Here is an 18,766-nt window from a genome sequence, read left to right as displayed (position 1 = left end):
ACTTTAGGTCTAAAATGAATATCTGTAGGCAGCATACAGATGCTTCTTGTTTTTTATCCATTCTGGTACCCTATATTTTTTGTTTGGACCATTTAGCACATTTGCATTCAGAGTGATTTTTGATAGATATTAAATTAATATCATTGTATTACCTATAGAGTTGGTGTTTCTGGTGATGTTCTCTGGTCCTTTCTATTTTTTGTTATTTTTGGTCTTTTCTTCCCCACTCAGCGTCCCCCTTAAAATTTCTTGTAGGGTTGATTTAGTGATCACAAACTCCTTTAGTTTTTGTTTGTCTGGGAAATGCTTTATCTCCCCTTCTAACCTGAATGACAGCCTTTCTGGATAATGTATTCTTCGCTGCATTTTTTTTTTTTTCCATTCAGCACGTTGAATATATTATGCCACTTTCTTCTGGCTTACCGAGATTCTGTGGAGGTATCTGTTGCTAACCTTATTTGTCTTCCCTTATAAGTTAAGGATTTCTTTTCCTTTTCTCCACTCAGGATTCTTTCCTTAGCTCTGTATTTTTGTACTGAGGTATGTCTTGGTGTTGGCCTGTTTTTGTTGATTTTGATGGGAGTTCTCTGTGCCTCCTGGATTTGGATGTTTATTTCCTTCCCCTGATTAGGGAAGTTTTCATCTATAATTTCCTCAAATAAACCTTCTGCCCCTTTTCCCTATGTTATTCCTCTGGGGAATAATATGAATATTATTACACATTATGTAGTCACTGAGTTCCCTAATTCTACATTCTGTTCCAATATTTTTCTTTCCCTCTTCTTTTCATTATTTTCTGTAATTTTATCGTCTATATCACTTATTTGTTCCTCTGCCTCTTCTATCCTTTTGATCATTATATACAGTCAGTTTTGCTTTTTGGTTATAGCATTTTTTTTATTTCCGCTGACTTGGTTTTTAGGTGTTTCATCTCTGTGTTAAGGGACTCCCTGGTGTTTCCTATGTTTTTCTCAGGCCCAGCCGGTATCCCTATGATTGTTGTATTAAATTTTAATTCAGGGGGCACCTGGGTGTTTCAGTCAGTTAAGTGTCTGCCTTCAGCTCAGGTCATGATCCCAGGGTCCTGGGATCGAGTCCTGCATTGGGCTCCTCTTTGGGCTCAGCAGGGAGCCTGCTTCTCCCTCTGCTTGCACTCCCCCTGCTTGTGCTCCCTCTCTCTCTCTCTAACAAATAAATAAATAAAATATTTATGAAAAAATCTAATTCAGGCATAGTACTTATTTCTGCTTTGATTACATCCCTGGCTATGACCTTTCCTTGCTCTTTCTTTTGGGATGAATCACTCCATCTTGGTATTTTGTCTAGGTCTCAGTCTTCTCTGTGTTAGGAAAGCCTATTATGTTTCCTGCTCCTGAGTATAATGGCTAGTATTTTAAGAAGTTTTCATATACTGTCCAGGGCCTGACACTTCAAGAAGTGTTTCCGGTATGTGCTGCATGCACTCTGCTGTTGTGTTTTGGCTGCCCCCTCCCTCAGGTCAGTCCTCAGCAGTTTCTCCTTGCCTGCGGTGGGGAATGTTTGGACCTTGTCCATTGTGTGGTGAATTTTAACTGGGTGTGTTCTGGTTTGCTTGTTAAAAGAGGCTAGATCTTATTTCCCGTAGAGCTGAAGCTTTGCAACCTTCTATGGTCAGTAGACTTAAACGTGCAGGTGGATTCTGCTGGTCTTCTGGGGGAGCAGCCAGCTGCTGCTCTGACTCTCAGGCACATTTGCTCTTGTAAAAAAGAACCTGCAGAGCACAGGAGTGGGCTTGCTGTAAGTGGCTCAAGCCTCCACTGTGGGTGCTATGCTGCTCATTGATGTATGTCTGTGCTGATGGGCGGGGGTAAAAATGGTGTCAGCCTGCTCTCTTATCCTTGCAGAGGCAAGTTGGCACCTGCTGCTGTTTAGGAAGCCCTCACAGAAGATTGTACAATCTCCCCTCATTTATCCCAGGCTTTCCTCAGATCTCTGCCTTCACCCTGTCTGTGTCTGGACCATCTGCCCATCTGGCTGAACGGTGCACCTGTGTTTTATCTCAGGCTTGCTGGCTGGGTTTCAAAACTCCAAATTTTAAGGACCCACTGTGGCAAGGACACACGCTGATCCTTTGGAGGAAGGTCTCATTATGATGTGGTTGATACAGATTTGTCCCAGAAGCACAGTGGCATGTACATGCAGGGGCTTGGAATTTATGGTAAAGTGAAGCAAAAAGCTAGCATCCAGGTTAGGTGCTCTCAGTAGCTGCCTCTGCTCCTATGTTAACAAACAGGGCAGCTCAACAGTGCCTGCTGGCTCTTTTGTCCCCTGAGAGACAGTGGCACCACTCTCAAATTCACTCCAAGGGAGATTGTCTCACCCAATGCGACCCAGGGGATTCTCAGTCCATGCTGTCCACTCCCAGGTCTCTGCCCTCCTCCAAAGGAGCATCTCTATGCCTCCCAGGCTCCAACCCAGTGATGGTGCAGACTTCTCAAACTTCAGACTTTGAGCTCTGCTTTTTGTAAAAACTTGCAATTATCAGCCCCTTTCATTTTCCCATCAATGGTTTGGGGAAACACTTTTCTTGTGCAATGAACTGTGGCTTGCTCTCTCTCTCTCTCTTTCTCTTCTTTCCCTGATCAGGGCTCCCTCTCCCACCAGCACTGGTGTTTCTTTTCTCTCCCAAATCACATCTCTGCACCTCCTATCTTGCACAATGTAGCCTCTTTTCTCCCTTTAGCTTGGCTATTTGTTATCTCAGTCCTCAAATCGATTTCCTGGGTGTCCAGAATGATTTGATATTTATCCAGTTGTGGTCCAGGGGAGGTAAGCATAGGGTCTTCCTACTACTCTGCCACCTTCACTACACCCCTCTCTATTTCTGCTTTAGCCTTTATTATTTCCTTCTTTCTGCTGGATTTGTGTTTTGTTCATTGTTGCTTTTCTAGCTCCTTTAGGTGTAAGGTTAGGTTTTTTATTTGAGATTTTTATTGCTTCTCGAGGTAGGCTTGTATTGCTATAAACTTCACTCTTAGAACTGCTTTTGTTAACCTCAGAGGTCTTAGACTGTTGTGTTCTCATTTTCAGTTGTTTCCATGTACTGTTTTATTTCTTCTTTTATTTCTCATTGATGCATTCAGTGTTTAGTAGCATACTATTCAACTTTAACATATTTGTGTTCTTTTCATATTTTTTTCTTGTAGTTGATTTCTAGTTTCATAGAATTGTGGTGAGAAAAAGATGCATGGTATGACTTTGGTCTTTTTTAATCCATTGAGACTTGTTTTGTGGTCTAATGTGTGATCCATTCTAAAGAATGTTCCATGTGCACTTGAAAAGAATATGTATTCTGTTCTGTTATGATTAAATGTCCTGAATATATATGTTAAATCCATCTGGTCCAGTGTATCTTTGAATGCCTCTGTTTCTTTATTGATTTTCTGTTTGGATGAATTGTTGGTTGATGTAAGTGGGGTGTTAATCTCCCCTATTATAATTGTATTACTATCGATTAGTTCCTTTGTGTTTGTTATTAACTGTATTATATGTTTGGGTGCTCCCTTGTTGGGTACATAAGTATTTACAATTGTTATATTTTCTTGTTGGATTTTCCCCTTTATTATTATTATTATTAGTAGTAGTAGTAGTACTATATCCCTTTGAATTATTATTATTATTTTATTATTTGGGTAAATACCTTGTAGTGTGATTGCTGGATAATAAGGTTGTTCTATTTTTAACTTTTTTGGGAAACTCCATACTGTTTTCCAGAGTGGCTGCACCAGTTTGCTTTCCTATCAACAGTGCAGGAGGGTCTTTGGAACTCTTTTTAGTACTTACTGGCACTGTATGCATTTTCTGGGCAAGCACACCAGATTTATAACTCTGGAAGTGCTGTGTTATTTATTACCTTCCAATGTGCAATGAAGGGTTGACTTGCACATGCATATGAAAAAAATGTTAAAGTTTTGTACAATGGTTTGGTTGTTTTCTGGAACAATAGACAAAAAATAGCTTTTATTTGGCAACAAATATACTTTATTCATTTTTTTCAAAAGCAAGTATACTTTTCTTTGAAGTTTCATATCCAACGACAACCTTTTCTTCTTTAATTTTATAAATCAAAAGAATTAAAGAATTAAAGTCTCAGATGAAATTAACATCTTGCTTATTTTAGCAGTTTTCATCTGTGTTTGGAAACACTAAGCTTATTCTTGAATTTAGGAAGAAATATTTTAAACAAATGAAATTAAGTCTTTTGCATTACATGAGGTTATTAAAAAGCCCACAATTTTGAAAATATTTATTTATTAATTTTAGAGAGAGAGAGAGACAGTGGGGCAGAGGGGCATGATCTGACCCAAAATCTAGTTAGATGCTTAACCAACTGAGCCACCTAGGCACCCCCACAATTTTTTTTAACTTGAACTGGAATGTGCTGTTTTGTGTACTTGAGGTAAATGTCATTTAAGATAGCAAAATCTAAAATCAACACATAATGTGTTTCATCCAATTCATATGATATGTTGTTTTCTTCTCTGAGATCTTGTTTTATTTTTTATTTTTTTATTTGTACATATGTATATTTAAAAGATGTAGAGTTTTGTATTTTGTAAATAATGCACTGGCCACTTGCCATGCAGTATTTATCATCATTTCTTCTGAAAATAAAGGTTTACTAGTAGGTTGTAAATTTTTACCAGAGATTGATACTTTAGCTTGCTATAACCCTAACAGAAAAAAAAAAAAAAGTTGTTTTAGGGGTGCCTTGGTGGCTTGGTCAGTTAAGCAGCCAACTCTGGATTTCAGCTCAGGTCATGATCTCAGGGTCTTGGAACTGAGCCCCAAGTCAGGCTCCACGCTCAGGTGGGGAGTCTGCTTGAGGATTTTCTATCTCCCTCTCCTCTGCCCTCCTCCCACTCTCTCACCATCTCTAAATAAAGTTGTTTTATAAAATAATTTTGAAGTTGTTTTGGGGAGAATTTTATTGTTGACTTCATTTTTTTTCCTTTTATAGTGTATTAAGGCTTAAGTAAATTAATGAGAGAAACCCATATGAATGATATTTAGTGTCTTTACCAAAAGATGAACACTTGGGAAAATTATCTGAGGTTTTTCTCAGGAAAAGTTTGTCCCTGTAAACAAGGGTAAATAATTTTATATAGGTTTGGAATTCAGGATATTCAAGTATCCCAAACTTTTTACTTTTTTCTGTACATAAGACATATCTCTGTTAATGTTTGTAAGGTGATGAATTAAGGAGCCATGCATCTTTATTTGCCTTTTCACTTTTCCCACTATTCTCAAGTTATAGTCTAACATACAGCAAAAGCTTCAGTTTTTGTTTTTTTTTTCATTTCTCACATGGGTTTGAATGCCAATTGAATAACTGCTATCAGGGTAGCATGAATGATGGATCCATGTGTTAGTCATTTTTTTATCCCTAAAGGAGAGAAGGCAGAGGAACCACCTTGGAATAGTCATTCAGTAATGATAGTGAGCTCATGTTGGCACCACACTTGGGCATCAAACTTAGATATCTGGCCAAAACTTTATTGAAAATTATGTCTCACATGTGGGCAACTCCTCTTCAATTCCTTGGACAGTATGAAATTTAAATATATAAATCAGCAAATCATTCATAGAGTTGTAAATATCTGTGGGAGGTTCACATGTAATCACCTAACTGAACAAAAATTTTTGTTAAAAAAAATATAATATCTTAGAACAGTATAGTCCAACAGAACTTCATGCAATAATGGAAATGTTGTATATCTGTGCTGTTCAATGCACTAGCTACTACCCACATATAGGTATGAAAACTTAAAATGTGGCTGGTTAGACTAAGGAACTGATATTTAGATTATATCTAATTTTAATTAATTAAAATTTATATTTAAATACTTGTGCCTAATCACAGCCATATTGGAAAGAACAGTTGTAGAAGACAGAAGGGCAATATGGACATTACCTATTATTTGGCATGTATATCCTATTAACACCTTGAAATATGAAAAATATTTCAGTGCTCACTTCGGCAGCACATATACTGAAAAATATTTCATATAAAATAATGTCACTTCATATAAAATAATTAAAAGACAATGAAGATTCTGTTCTTGGATTTTTCAGCCTGTACAAACTTGCCTTCATTTGCTTGAGAAAGCAAAGGCCAATTCAAAATTCAGGCCAGTGCGTAAGACTAAACTCTGAACAAATAACAAAACTATACAAACATAAATACATAAATTTAAAAATTAAAACTAGCACATTTTTCCAGTTATGTATTATAGTCATAAATTAGATAATTGGGTGTGAAACTAAAAGCTTAAGAGTATTTACTTGTTCTTTTCACATTATATTATATATGCTAGTTTCTCCTTATATAACTTCTAATAATAATTTGTATTCTCCTGCTATAGCTCTTATTAAAAGTGTAATTATTCTTTAATTAATATAAATGTTAGTATCAGTAACATTATTAAATGCTTAGATTGTCATCAATTTTTTCTCATCTTAACCAAAATTTAATTTTTATTATATTTGTAAAATATCTTTACTCACTACCATCCCCAATGCCTATAAGAATGTTGTGACTGTATTAACCACTAAATATTGTGTTTGCCAAGAATTAACAAAATAGTATTAAGTGCCATGGATTTTATGAAGTGCAATTTAGAAACTATTTTTTCTACCCATAGATGAGACACTTCATGTTTGAGCCTTCCTCAAAGCCTTTTGAAATATTTTTACAAAAATAAAATTATCATTAATAGCTGTTTAGATCAAATTATAGGATGAAATATTGTATTTGTATTTGTCATTATGGTCATAAAATTACATTTTTTCTTAAAGTATACAATTGAAGAATAGTTGATAACTTTTGCACTTGTAAATAGAAATGATATGGAAAATGTTTCCCTTGCTAAACATTCTATTCAAAGGAAAGGCAAATTATTTTTTGGTTTATATGAATAAAATATTAATAAAATGTTCATTCTAGTATGAATTTAAAACAAGTTAACCAATACACATGGATTACTGAATTTGATTTTTTAAAAGTCACATTGAAGCAAATCGAGGAGAGAGGAAGATGGCAGCAGAGTAGGATGACCCAAACTGGTACTATTTCAGAAATGCCACCTTAAATTTAATAAATGTTTAATTCTTCTACTGAGATATATTATGGTTCCAGATTTGAATTAAAATGTAAGTGAATCTCAGCATAAAAAAATTCAAAACTTTGCAGAATTATCTTCAAGCAGTTCAAGAGGAAAAAGACAAATGTATTTGAGTATTGTACAAGATCATATATAGACAATTATAATACTTTGGTAATTAAAAAATATAACCATATAATTTCACCATATATTCTAGTGCATGCATGTTAAATATTTTACAATTTTATATTAATTACACTTCTTCCTTGGAGGCTTAGGAGGAAGCCAGAACTAGAGAAGACTTTTTAAAGAATTCCCATAATCTGACTCCATGGACATGAAGAGAAAATCGGTGCTGTTCCAAGTTATATTTTCCTATTTGACATTTTGACTTGTGATTTTCAGTCCAATTGTGTTTCCTCATTTAAAAAAATAATAATAAAGTTAATTAAATAACATTGTGTTGTTAATTTCCAAGAAAATTAAAATTTTAACACCTGTTTCTACAGGAAAAAAAAGGAAATTCTGTGTATTTTACACAAGGTTTTATTCTCATCAGAGTTTGTGTATTTTCTCCCTCTACCAGAGATTTTAGCTGTATTTTTAGATATATACTCTTGTCTTGGATGGATATTTTATACTTGATTTTCACTTTTAGGGGTGAAAAAACATCCTAGACAACTGAAATCTACAGTAAAATATTTTAATTCATTTGGAGTAACCATGGTTAATTATTTTTTTTATTTGAATTCAATTAGCCAACATATAGTACATCACTAGTTTCAGATGTAATGTTCAATGATTCATCAGTTGTGTATATCAACCAGTGCTCATCACATCACATGCCCTCCTTCATGCCCATCACTCAGTTATGACATCACCCCACCCTCCTACCCTTCCACAACCTTCAGTTTGTTTCTCAGAGTCAAGAGTCTCCCATGGTTTTTCCCCCTCCTTGATTTCTTCCCATTCAGTTTTCCCTCCCTTCCCCTATGATCCTCTGCATTATTTCTTATATTCCACATATGAATGAAACCATATGATAATTGTCTTTCTCTGATTGAGTTATTTAACTTAGCATAATCCCCTCCAGGTCAATCCATGTCAATGTAAATTGTAGGTATTCATCCTTTCTGATGGCTGAGTAACATTCCATTGTATATATAAACAACATATTCTTTATCCATTCATCTGTTGAAGGACATCTCAGGTCCTTCTACAGTTTGGCTATTGTGGACATTGCCGCTATGAACATTGGGGTGCAGGTGCCCCTTCGTTTCACTACATCTGTATCTTTGGGGTAAATACCCAGTAGTGCAATTGTTGGGTCATAGGGTAACTCTATTTTTAACTTCTTGAGGACCATCCATACTGGTTTCCAGACTGGCTGTACCAGCTTGCACTCCCACCAACAGTGTGAGAAGATTCCCTTTCTGCACATCCTTGCCAACATTTGTTGTTCCCTGCCTTGTTAATTTTAACCATTCTAACTGGTGTAAGGTGGTATCTCATTGGGGTTTTAATTTGTATTTCCCTGATGCCAAGTGATGTTGAGCATTTTTTCATGTGTCTGTTGGCCATTTGTATGTCTTCTTTGGAGAAATGTCTATTCATGTCTTCTGTCCATTTCTAGACTGGATTATTTGTTTTTTGGATGGTGAGTTTGATAGGTTCTTTATAGTCTTGGATACTCTTTTAAGCCCTTTATCTCATACATCATTTGCAAATATTTTCTCCCATTCAGTAGGATGCCTTTTAGTTCTGTTGACTGTTTCCTTTGCTATGCAGAAACTTTTTTTATCTTGAAGTCCCAATAGTTCATTTGTGCTTTTTTTCCCTTGCCTCTAGAGATGTGTCTTGCAAGAAGTTGCTGCAGTGAAGGTTGAAGACGTTGCTGCCTGTGTTGTCCTCTAGGATTTTGATGGATTACTGTCTCATATTTAGGTCTTTCATCCATTTTGAATTTATATTTGTGTATGGTGTAGGAGAATAGTCCAGTTTCATTCTTTTGCATGTGGCTGTCCAATTTTCCCAACACCATTTATTGAAGAGACTGTTCTTTTTCCATTGAATATTCTTTCCTGCTTTGTCAAAGATAGTTTCCATAGAGTTTAGGGTCCATTTCTTGGTTCTCTATTCTGTTCCATCGATCTATATGTCTGTTTTTGTGCCAGTACCATGCTGTCTTGATGATCACATATTTGTAATATAGCTTAAAGTCAGACATTGTGATGCCCCCAGCTTTGGTTTTCTTTTTCAATATTCAATGGCTATTCAGGGTCTTTTCTGGTTCCATACAAATTTTAGGATTGTTTGTTCCAGCTGTGTGAAAAATATTGATGGTGTTTTGATAAGGATTGCATTGAAAGTGTAGATTGCAATGGGTAGGATAGACATTTTAACAATATGTGTTCTTCCAATCCATGAGCACGGAATGTTTTTCCATCTCTTTGTGTTTTCCTTAATTTCTTTCATAAGCATTCTGTATTTTTTAGAGTATAGATCCTTTACCTCTTTGGTTAGGTTTATTCCAAGGTATCTTATGGTTTTTCTTGCTATTGTAAATGGAATTCATTCCTTAATTTCTCTTTCTTCAGTCACATTGTTAGTGTATAGAGATGCAACTGATTTCTGTGCATTGATTTTGTATCCTGCCACACTGTTGAATTGTTGTATGAGTTCTAGCAATTTTGTGGTGGAGGCTTTTGGGTTTTCCACATAAAGTATCTTGTCATCTGCAAAGAGTGAAAGTTTGACTTCTTCTTTGCCAACTTGAATGCCTTTTATATCTTTTTTTGTCTGATTGCTGAGGCTAGGACTTCTACTACTCTGTTGAACAATACTGGTGAGAGTTAACATCCCTGTCTTGTTCTGATGTTAGGGGAAAAGGTCTCAGCTTTCCCCACTTAGAATGATATTCATTGTGGGCTTTCCATAGATGGCTTTTATGATATAGAGGTATGTTCCCTCTATCCCTAAACTCTGAAGAGTTTTAATCAGGAAAGGATGCTGTATCTTGTCAAATGCTTTTTCTGCATCGAATGGGAGGATCATATGGTTCTTGTCTTTTCTTTTATTAATGTGATCTATCATGTTGATTGTTTTGTGACTGTTGAACCACCCTTGCATTCCAGGAATAAATCCTACTTGGTCATGGTGAATAATCCTTTTAATGCACTGTGAGATCCTATTGCCTAGTATTTTGGTGAGAATTTTGGCATCCATGTTCATCAGGGGTATTGATCTCTAAATCTTCTTCTTGGCGGGGTTTTTGTCTGATTTTGGGATCAAGGTAATGCTGGCCTTATAGAACGTGTTTGGAAATTTTCCTTCCAACTCTATTTTTTAAAACAAGTTCAGTAGAATAGGTATTATTTCTTCTTTAAATGTTTGTTAGAATTCCTCTGGGAAACCATCTGGCCCTGGAGTTTTGTTTTTTGGGACGTTTTTGAATACTGCTTCAATTTCCTTTCTGATTATGCATCTGTTCAGGTTTTTTATTTCTTCCTGTTTCAGTTTTGGTAGTTTATAAGTTTCTAGATTGCCTAATTTGTTGGTATATAGTTACTCATAATATGTTCTTATTATTGTCTGTATTTCCTTGGTGTTGGTCATGATCTCTCCCCTTTCATTCATGATTTTATTAATTTGGGTCCTTTCTATTTTCTTTTGGAGAAGTCTGGCTAGAGGTTTATCTATCTTCTTAATTGTTTCAAAAAACCAGCTTCTAGTTTATCTGTTCTACTGTTCTTCTGGTTTCTATTTAATTGATTTCTGCTGTAATATTTATTATTTCTCTTCTGTTCAGTTTAGGCTTTATTTGCTGTTCTTTCTCCCACTCCTTTAGGTGTAAGATTAGCTTGTGTATTTGAGACTTTTCTAGTTCCTTGAGAAAGGCTTGTATTCCAATGTACTTTTCTCTTAGGACTGCCTTTGCTGCATCCCAAAGGTTTTAAACATTTGTGTTTTCATTTTCATTTGTTTCCATGAATTTTCTGAAATTCTTCTTTAATTTTCTGGTTGACCTATTCATTCTTTATTAGGATGCTCTTTAACCTCCAAGTGTTTCAGTTCCTTCCAAATTTCCTCTTGTGATTGAGTTCAAGTTTCAAAGCATTGTGGTCTGAACATATGCAGGGAATAATCCCAATCTTTTGGTACCCCTTGAGACCTGATTTGTGACCCAGTATGTGATATACTCTGGAGAAGTTCCATGTGCACTCGAGAAGAATGAGTATTCTGTTTTTTAAAGAGGGAATGTTCTGTATATTCTTTGACATCCATCTGGTCCAGTGTGTCTTTCAAAGCCCTTGTTTCCTTGTTGTTTTTCTGCTTAAATGATCTGTCCATTTCTGTGAGTTGGGTGTTGAAGTCCCCTACTATTTGTGTATTATTATCAATGTGTTTATTTACTTTGGCTATTAATTGGTTTATATAATTGGCTGCTCCCATGTTGGGGGCATAAATATTTACAATTGTTAGATCTTCTTGTTGGATAGACCCTTTAAGTATGATATAGTGTCCCTCTACATCTCTCACTGCATTCTTTGGTTTAAAATCTAATATTTCTGATATGAGGATTGCTACCTCTGCTTTCTCTTGAGGTCCATTAGTGTGGTAAATTTTTCTCCACCCCCTCACTTTCAGTCTGGAGGTGTCTTTAGGTGTAAAATGAATCTCTTGTAGAGAACATATTGATGGGTCTTGCTTTTTTATCCAATCTGTTACTCTGTGCCTTTTGATGGGAGTATTCAGCCCATTTACATCCAGAGTAACTATTGGAAGATATGAATTTAGTGCCATTGTATTGCCTATAATGCCCCTCTTTCTGTAATTTTCTCTATTTCTCTCTGGTCTATGTTACTCTTGGGCTCTTTCTTTGGTTACAGGATCCCCCTTAATATTTATTGCAGTGCTGGCTTAGTGGTCACATATTCTTTCAGTTTCTGTCTGTACTGGAAGCTCTTTATCTCTCCTTCCATTCTGAATGACAGTCTTGCTGTATATGTATTCTTGGCTTCATATTTTTCTCATTTAGTACCCTGAATATATCATGTCTGCCCTTTCTGGCTTACCAGGTTTCTGTAGACAGGTCTGATGTTAGTCTGATGTCCCTCCATCTGTAGGTAAGGAGACTTTTGTCTCAAGCTGCTTTCAGGATTTTCTCTTTCTCTAAAATTTGTAAGCTTCACTATTATGTTGGGGTGTTGATATATTTTTATTGATTTGGGGAGGCATCCTTTCTACCTCTTTGACTTGAATGCTTGTTTCTTTTCCCAGATTAGGGAAGTTCTCAGCCATTATTTGCTCAAATATACCTTCTGGCTCTTTCTCTCTTTCTTCCCCCTCAGGCACCCTAATAATTCTGACATTGGTATGGCATTATTAATTTCTTGAATCCTTTTCTCATGAGCTATTACTTATTTTTCTTTATTTTTCTCAACTTCCTTCCTTTTCTTAAGCCTGTCTTACTTACTCTCTCTTCTGCTTCATTCACCCTAGATGTTAGAGTATCTAATTTAGACTGCATCTCAGTGCATATTTTTTAAAAGATCTTTATTCATTTTATTTGAGAGAGAGAGAGCATGAGCACAAGTTGGGGGGAGAGCAGAAGGAATGGGAGAAGCAGACTTCCCGCTGAGCAGGGAGCCTGATGTGGGGCTCAATCCCAGGACTCCAGGATTATGACCTGAGCCAAAAGCAGATGCTTAACCAACTGAGCCACCCAGGCACCCCACAGTTAGTGCATTTTAAATTTCAGCCTGATTAGATCTCATTTGTTCACTAAGAGATTCTCTACTGTCTTTTTTTTTTTTTTTTTTTTTTTAGACAGAGAGAACGAGAGAGAGCGAGCACATGAGAAGGGGGAGGGTCAGAGGCAGAAGAAGGGGGAGGGTCAGAGGCAGAAGCAGGCTCCCTGCCGAGCAGGGAGCCCGATGCGGGACTCGATCCCGGGACTCCAGGATCATGACCTGAGCCGAAGGCAGTTGCTTAACCAACTGAGCCACCCAGGCGCCCCTCTACTGTCTTTTATGCTTTTTTCAAGCCCAGGTATTAACTTTATTATTGTTATCCTGAATTCCATCTCTGACCTTTTACTTATATCCATATCAATTGGATCTGTGGCAGAGAACATTACTTCTTGTTCTTTCTTTTGTTGTGAATTCCTCCTTTTAGTGATCTTGCCCAGAGAAGAATGGATGAGCTCATGAACCGAATCAAAAATATCAACCACATTCCAAGCAAAATACACACTAGACAAATCTGAAGCAGTCAGAAACCAAAACAGATAAGCAAAATAAAACAAAACAACAAAAAGGGGGGGAAAGAATATAATCTCACAGGGTGGACAAAATACACTGGTCCACTTGTTCCTGAGTGAATTTTGGTCTCTGCGTTAGAATACTCTAAATCCCAAAATTGCAAAGAAAGCAAAACTTACATATATACAAAGTTAAAATTGAATAAAGTGAAAAAAGGCCAAAATGAAACATATATCTAAAAAATATAGATGTAAAAAATAAATGTTAAAAAGCAACTTAAAAACAAATCATTGATAAAATAAGAAACTAGTTGAAAAGAGAAAAAGGGAAAAAAAAGGAAAAGAAAAATTTTGGACTGAAAGATAAGTGAATCATGAGAAAAAAACCTCGAGTTCTATATACTATATTCCCCTAGCCCTGGAGTATTACAGTTTTGTGGGATCCATAAGCTAGTTGTGCACCTGTTCTTCCAATTGGTCTTCTGAGGGAGGGGCCTGCTATGCTGCTTCTCAGGTGTTTTTGCCTATGCAGAGTTGCACCTCCCCTTGCAAGGGGGCTGGGCTCACCATAAGCTGGTCCTCTGTGTGGCTTTTGTTCCTGAAGGCTTTCCGCGCCTCTTTAGATGATCAAAATAAAGATGGCCCTCGGCTGACCGCCAGCTCCAGAGCCAAAAGTTCACAGTCCTCCCTCTTCAGTAAACCCACTGGGATCAACAGTGTTCACTTTTGTGTGTACTAAACTCCAAAGACTCCTTCGGTGTGTGCCCACAGTGATCCTCCTGGGGGGAAATCTGAGGGTCCAATGTTACTGCCCTTTGTTGTGCCCTGACGCTGAGAGCAGTCACAGGATCATTGCATGTACCTGCTCCACCTCTCCTGGGGGATGGCTGAGTGTCACCATACTGTCCTTTATGGGCCTGCCACCCTGAAACTGTTGCCTGGTTGTGGGCACACCCGTTCTGTCCCTCCTGGAGGATGACAGATGGTCTGCACGGTCCAGTCCTTTGCAGGGTTCCCAGGCAGCAAGCAGTCACTTGATGGCCCAGTTTGCAGTTTATGGTGACCAGAGCTAGTAGTCCCCTCCTGGGCTCGCTGACCATAACTAGTTTCTCCACTCCACTGCTTGGGCACTCTATTGGCTCAGGCATCCCCGTTAGTTCTATGACTTCTAGGATCCTGAGACCACACTGACCCACCTAGAATTCTGTCCTTTCCATCCCCTGAGCCCCTTCAGACAGGGATGTCTCTCACTGGAGCAGATTTCTAAGGGTTCTGAATTTATCCTCCAAGGCTATATCACTTTCTGGTAGCTAGCTTATCGAGGCTCCCTCCCCCCTCTGTTTATCTCTTGATATCTCCCCTCAGATTCACATCTCCACACCTCCTACCTTGCAAAAAGCAGTGGATTTTCTAACTGTAGAGTTCCAGATATTTTTTTTCTTACATCTTAGGCTGAGTTCATGGGTGTTCAGAATGGTTTGATAGTTATCTAGTTAAATTCAAGGGTCCAGATGAAATGAGGTACCCTACTCTACTGCCATCTTGCTTCAGTTAATTCACTCATAACTGAATTCACCATGTGAAACACTGACAACTCTTTATACTTTTTCCTTTTGTATACTTTAATACTTTATATCAGTGAGTTACACTTATTACCATAAAATGCCATGAACTGAAAAGCTCTCAGACCATCTTAAAGCACAACTCTCTAATTTTACAAATTCATGGAGATGTTAAGCAATTTGTTTGTGGTCACAATACTAGTTACAGACAGATTCGGGACTTAGAACTTAAGTCTTCTGACACCTATTTCTGAGCTGATCCTCTGTCATGTGGCTTCAACAGATTGAACACTGGTCTCATTACGTAAGTTAAAATATGGTTTCATTGTATGTTTTCTAGGGTCAAAGTATTTTTGGACTTGATGTCATTGAAACACCAGAAGGGGACAAGATGCCGCAACTGATTGTTCAAAAGGAGTTAGATAGGGAAGAGAAGGATACATATATAATGAAAGTAAAGGTTGAAGATGGTGGCTTTCCTCAACGATCCAGTACTGCTATTTTGCAAATAAGTGTTGCTGACACAAATGACAACAGCCCAGTCTTCAAGGAGGATGGGATTGAAGTTAATATACCAGAAAATGCTCCTGTAGGTACTTCAGTGACACAACTCCATGCGACAGATGCCGACATAGGTGAAAATGCCAAGATTCACTTCTATTTCAGCAATCTAGTCTCCAACATCGCCAAGAGGCTATTTCACCTCAACACCACCACTGGACTTATCACAGTCAAACAACCACTGGATAGGGAGGAATCACCAAACCACAGGTTACTGGTTTTGGCAAGTGATGGTGGATTGATGCCAGCAAGAGCAATGGTTCTAGTAAATGTTACAGATATCAATGATAATGCCCCATCAATTGACATAAGATACATCATTAATCCAATCAATGGCACTGTGGTTCTTTCAGAAAATGCTCCCCTCAACACCAAAATTGCTCTCATAACTGTGACAGATAAAGATGCTGACCACAATGGCATGGTGACATGCTTCACAGATCATGAAGTCCCTTTCAGATTAAGGCCAGTATTCAGTAATCAGTTCCTCCTGGAGACTGCTGCATATCTTGACTATGAGTCCACAAGAGAATATGCCATTAAATTACTAGCTGCAGATGCTGGCAAACCTCCTTTGAATCAATCATCCATGCTCCTTGTCAAAGTGAAAGATGAAAATGACAATGCTCCTGTTTTCACCCAGCCTTTCATAAGTCTTTCTCTTCCTGAGAATAACTCTCCTGGCACCAAGTTGACAAAAATAAGTGCAACGGATGCGGACAGTGGGCACAGTGCTGAGATCAATTATCTGCTAGGTGTTGATGCTCCATCTGAATTTAACCTAGATAGTCATACAGGCATTCTGACTGCAGTGAAGAAACTGGATAGAGAAAAACGGGAAAAATATTCCTTCACAGTTCTGGCAAAAGATAATGGGATGCCATCCTTAATAACCAATGCCACAGTTTTAGTGACCATTCTTGATCAGAATGACAACAGTCCAATTTTTACTCACAGTGAGTACAACTTCTATGTTCCAGAAAACCTTCCAAGACATGGCACAGTAGGACTGATCACTGTAACTGATCTGGATTATGGAGAAAACTCTGCAGTCACTCTCTCCATTTTAAATGTGAATGATGACTTCACCATTGATCCACAGACTGGTGTTATCCAACCAAATATTTCATTTGACAGAGAAAAACAAGAATCTTATACTTTCTATGTAAAGGCTGAGGATGGTGGTAAGGTATCACATTCTTCAACTGCCAAAGTGACAATAAATGTGGTTGATGTCAATGACAACAAACCAGTTTTCATTGTCCCTTCTTCCAATAACTCCTATGAATTGGTTCTACCATCCACCAATCCAGGCACAGTGGTCTTCACGGTACTTGCTGTTGACAATGACACTGGCATGAATGCAGAGCTTCATTACAGCATTGTAGGAGGAAACAGAAGAAGTTTGTTTATAATTGACCAAACAACAGGCAACATCACACTAACGGAGAAATGTGTCGTTACAGACCTTGGTTTACACAGATTGATAGTTAAAGCTAAGGATTTAGGACAACCTGAATCTCTCTTCAATGTTGTTATTGTTAATCTATTTGTGAATGAGTCAGTGACCAATGCTACATGGATTCATGAACTGGTGCACAAAAACATTGAAACACCAGTGACCCCAAATATTGAGACAACTGATGCATTCTCACCCACCAGTGACTATGTCAAGATCATGGTTGCTATTATTGCTGGCACCATAACTGTCATCCTTGTTATCTTCATTACTGCTGTAGCAAGATGCCATCAATTGCCACACATTACAGCTGCTCAGAAAAACAAGCAGAATTCTGAATGGGTTACTCCAAACCCAGAAAACAGGCAGATGATAATGATGATGATGATGATGAAGAAGAAGAAGAAAAAGAAGAAGAAGAGGAAGAAGAAGCATGCCCCTAAGAACTTGCTGCTTAACTTTGTCACTATTGAAGAAACTAAGGCAGATGATGTTGACAATGATGGAAACAGTGTCACACTAGACCTTCCCATTGAACTGGAAGAACAAACCATGGGCAAGTACAACTGGGGCACTATACCTACTACATTCAAGCCTGACAGCCCTGATTTAGCCAGGCACTACAAATCTGCCTCTCCACAGCCTGCCTTCCATATCCAGCCTGAAACTCCCCTGAATTCAAAGCACCACATCATCCAGGAACTGCCACTTGATAACACCTTTGTGGCCTGTGATTCCATCTCTAAGTGTTCCTCCAGCAGTTCTGATCCTTACAATGTTTCTGAGTGCAGCTATTCAGTGACAACTTTCAAAACTCCTGTGTCTGTACACACTAGACCGGTAGGTAATCCAAGTTTCTAACTAACCTTTCTAACTTTATTTTATTTTTTAAAATTATTTTCAGTTGAAGTAGAACTTTACAGAATCTATTGTATTGACTCCAACAATCAAAATGACTATATTCTGCAGAAGTATCAAAATAAATACATGGTTTCATTTTAAGTTTGATAGAAAATCATGGTAAAATGACTCCTGATGGTAGGAAAATTTGGTTCCGAATGATGACTATAACTGGGGCAGTGTTGTCTGCAGATGAAAGTATGACACATCTTGCTAGAGAATATACTTGAAAGACCTTAGAATAAAGGTCCTGGCTTCTGTCCTCAGTATCATTATGTGCATGAGGATCAAAACAGTCAGGGCTAGATACATCACAGTAAAGCTTTTTAGAATCTGGTGAGAAGGTCTTGGTGTTTAATGGAGTTGAGAATCCCAGCTTCACTTGGGAAAAACTGTGTCTACTCAGGAAAATAAAATAGCATCAATATATCCTCCCTACCCATATGCTCCCAAACTGCCACAATGAAAAGAGAATGTTATTTTTAGATTAGGAACCCACCTTTATTCTGTTTCATAAAATCTTTATTTACACAATGTAACAAGAATAGGATTAGAAAAATAAAGACATGCTGCTCATTCTTATCTTCAAGCCAAAACATGAAATATATATGAGATCTCTATTTTGGACATCGATTTAAGTATTTGCATATTTGTCCAAGGTATTGAAAGCCCTCCAGGAGACATTCTTAAAAGATAATGACTTTTGGATAAGAAAATATGTTTGCTTTCTTTAATGGGCCTGAAGGAAAGTATGGGCATATTAAGACCTAAGAAATCTATGTATAATAATTTAAAACCCAATAAACTTATGAAAACAAGAGCTTATACAGTGATTTTTATCTATATTCTGTGGAGAAATGATTACAAATTTATCTAGAAA

At 37.4% G+C, this 18,766-nt stretch overlaps 1 protein-coding gene across 1 annotated transcript in view; it reads left to right on the top strand.

Annotated features, from left to right (window-relative positions):
• PCDH11X (protocadherin 11 X-linked) overlaps window positions 1-18,766 on the top strand; it is a 569,875-nt gene that overhangs the window by 51,076 nt on the left and 500,033 nt on the right. Inside the window, 1 exon segment of the mRNA XM_021693221.1 lies at window positions 15,307-17,826. Within this exon segment, the coding sequence (XP_021548896.1) occupies window positions 15,307-17,826 (2,520 nt within the window).

Source organism: Neomonachus schauinslandi, chromosome X (genome assembly GCF_002201575.2).
Source record: "Neomonachus schauinslandi chromosome X, ASM220157v2, whole genome shotgun sequence".
NCBI lineage: Eukaryota > Metazoa > Chordata > Mammalia > Carnivora > Phocidae > Neomonachus > Neomonachus schauinslandi.
Note: the sequence above shows the minus strand (reverse complement) of the source record. Positions and strands in the feature narration are given on the sequence as shown.